At 34.0% G+C, this 1952-nt stretch overlaps 1 protein-coding gene across 1 annotated transcript in view; it reads left to right on the top strand.

Annotated features, from left to right (window-relative positions):
- Positions 1-1952, top strand: part of LOC107086066 (cytoplasmic polyadenylation element-binding protein 4-like) — a 23282-nt gene that overhangs the window by 8681 nt on the left and 12649 nt on the right. Inside the window, exon 5 of the mRNA XM_015376810.1 lies at positions 1575-1625. Coding sequence (XP_015232296.1) covers positions 1575-1625 — 51 coding nt within the window. The remainder of the gene's footprint in view (positions 1-1574; positions 1626-1952) is intronic.

The raw sequence follows: 1952 nt of genomic DNA, 5'->3' as shown, positions 1-1952 counted from the left end.
GCCACCGCAGCACGGGAGGGAGAATTACACCCAGGAGCAAATGGATAAAAATAGACCGGAGGAAAAAAAACATGAATCGATTCTCTTGCGGACGTGTCGATGTATCGGATCGTCGGCTGTTGGATCGACGCATCGATACAAAACGATTATTATTTACACCCCTACTGATGACATTGCTAAAAATTGCAGAAAAGATATCAAGGAATCTTTACTCAAAATTAAACATTAGAAAAGGATGGAGAGAGATCGTCCATTTCACAAACTATATTGTTAAATGCATTAAATAGACTTTGCTTCCAACTTGCTTTTGTGGTTTCAGATTTAGTAGAAAGGTATAGTGGAATATTTTTGAAAAGACCCGCCCTCTCCACTTTACTCTACTCCACTCCAAAAGAAAAAAAACAATAGTGTGCACGAGCCCACTTCTCCTGGTGCACTTTTTTTTTTTTTTTTTTTTTTTTTTAAAAAAAAAAAGACTTTTATTTAAGGAGTTTAAATTAAACAGTTACAAAACAGACAGTATGGATCAGGGATTTATACACATATTGAAAGTATTTGTGGCTATGCTAACCTGTGGCATGTTATGCTATGTAAGCTCAATATACACAGAAAATTTGGACAAAACCAACTAAAAAGAAAAAGAACAAAATGATAAAGGAAGATCTAAAAAATACCCCACTTATTATCTGAAGATATATCTACAAACACTGAAATGCAAATCTAAATAGACAATATGCATATGGTGCATGCATTAATCTAAATAAAAGCATACATAGTTTTATGTACACATACCCTTACACATTTATATCTTAGATACCAACAGGCTGCTGTACCCTTTCACAATATCATTACGTTAAGTATTTTGTATACCTCTTCACTCATGTAAAGGGCAAACCCTCAGCATACATAATAAAAGGCTGCATGCTCTGTTTAAAAGTTGCTGTTTGCATCGCTCCTACAAGTTTACTATCCAAAAGAATATATGCAATTTTTCCGCTGTCGAACTCGCCACCGGGAAGTGAAAATGTGGACGAACACGTAGGACGGCCTTACGTAAACATATCAGCAGAACGACTGACAATTAGGAGGACCACTTATTTAGATGATCCACCCTGAAAAAAAACATCCTCCACTACACCGTTAATATTCATCTGTTTTACTAGAACGTCCTAATAGCTCAGATATAATTTAAGTTGGCATTAAATTCTTTCTAAAAACGTTATTAAATAAAAAAAAAAATGTCTTGATAATTATTCACCCAAAAAAATCAAAGTAAACTAAACTTGACAAAATTAACAACATTTTTGAAGTTGATTTGATTTAAAGTGAATGAAATATGCTTTTTTTTTTAACATGTTTCTATTGTTAAACTATATTGTTGTTCTATATTGAGCTTTTTAAAAGTATAAATTCAGAATGTTACCCATAAACCATTCCCTGTGCTTATTTGTTTTTGTTATTATAATGGTTGTTTTGAGTATGTCGCTGTGAGCTAAACCCTAAACCCTCTGACTATAGATTCTAAAGGTTTTATTTGTTTTGGGGGGGTTTTAATGGTTTATTTTGTTCTTTAGGACGCTACACATTCCCACATCAGGGTGGAGATGTGCCTCTGCCTTTGAATGGTACGTAACATCTTATGCTGGACTAAAACCAAGCCCGGGCTTGAAATTGTTCTGCTTGGAAACAGAAATCTCAGCCTTCTTTTACTTCCTTAAATTAATACGAAAATTTGAACAGGAAAATTAAGACTTCTTTGTGGATGTGCCGTGTCTTATTTTTGGGGAAAAAAACTAAAAATTTGTTGGCAATTTTTAACAAAAATAAAGTCAAGTTGCCTAGTGAAAAATAAAATGTGACTGCCACTTTAAAGGAATAGTACACCCAAAACATGATTAGCCTTCATTTTCTACTCACCCCCATGCTGAACAACACTCTGGAGTACTTTTTTG

The sequence above is a fragment of the Cyprinodon variegatus genome, unplaced genomic scaffold, assembly GCF_000732505.1.
Source record: "Cyprinodon variegatus isolate N-32 unplaced genomic scaffold, C_variegatus-1.0 Scaffold8, whole genome shotgun sequence".
Classification (NCBI taxonomy): Eukaryota; Metazoa; Chordata; class Actinopteri; order Cyprinodontiformes; family Cyprinodontidae; genus Cyprinodon; species Cyprinodon variegatus.
The sequence above is the reverse complement of the archived record's forward strand: the minus strand, read 5'-3'. Positions and strand labels throughout refer to the sequence as shown.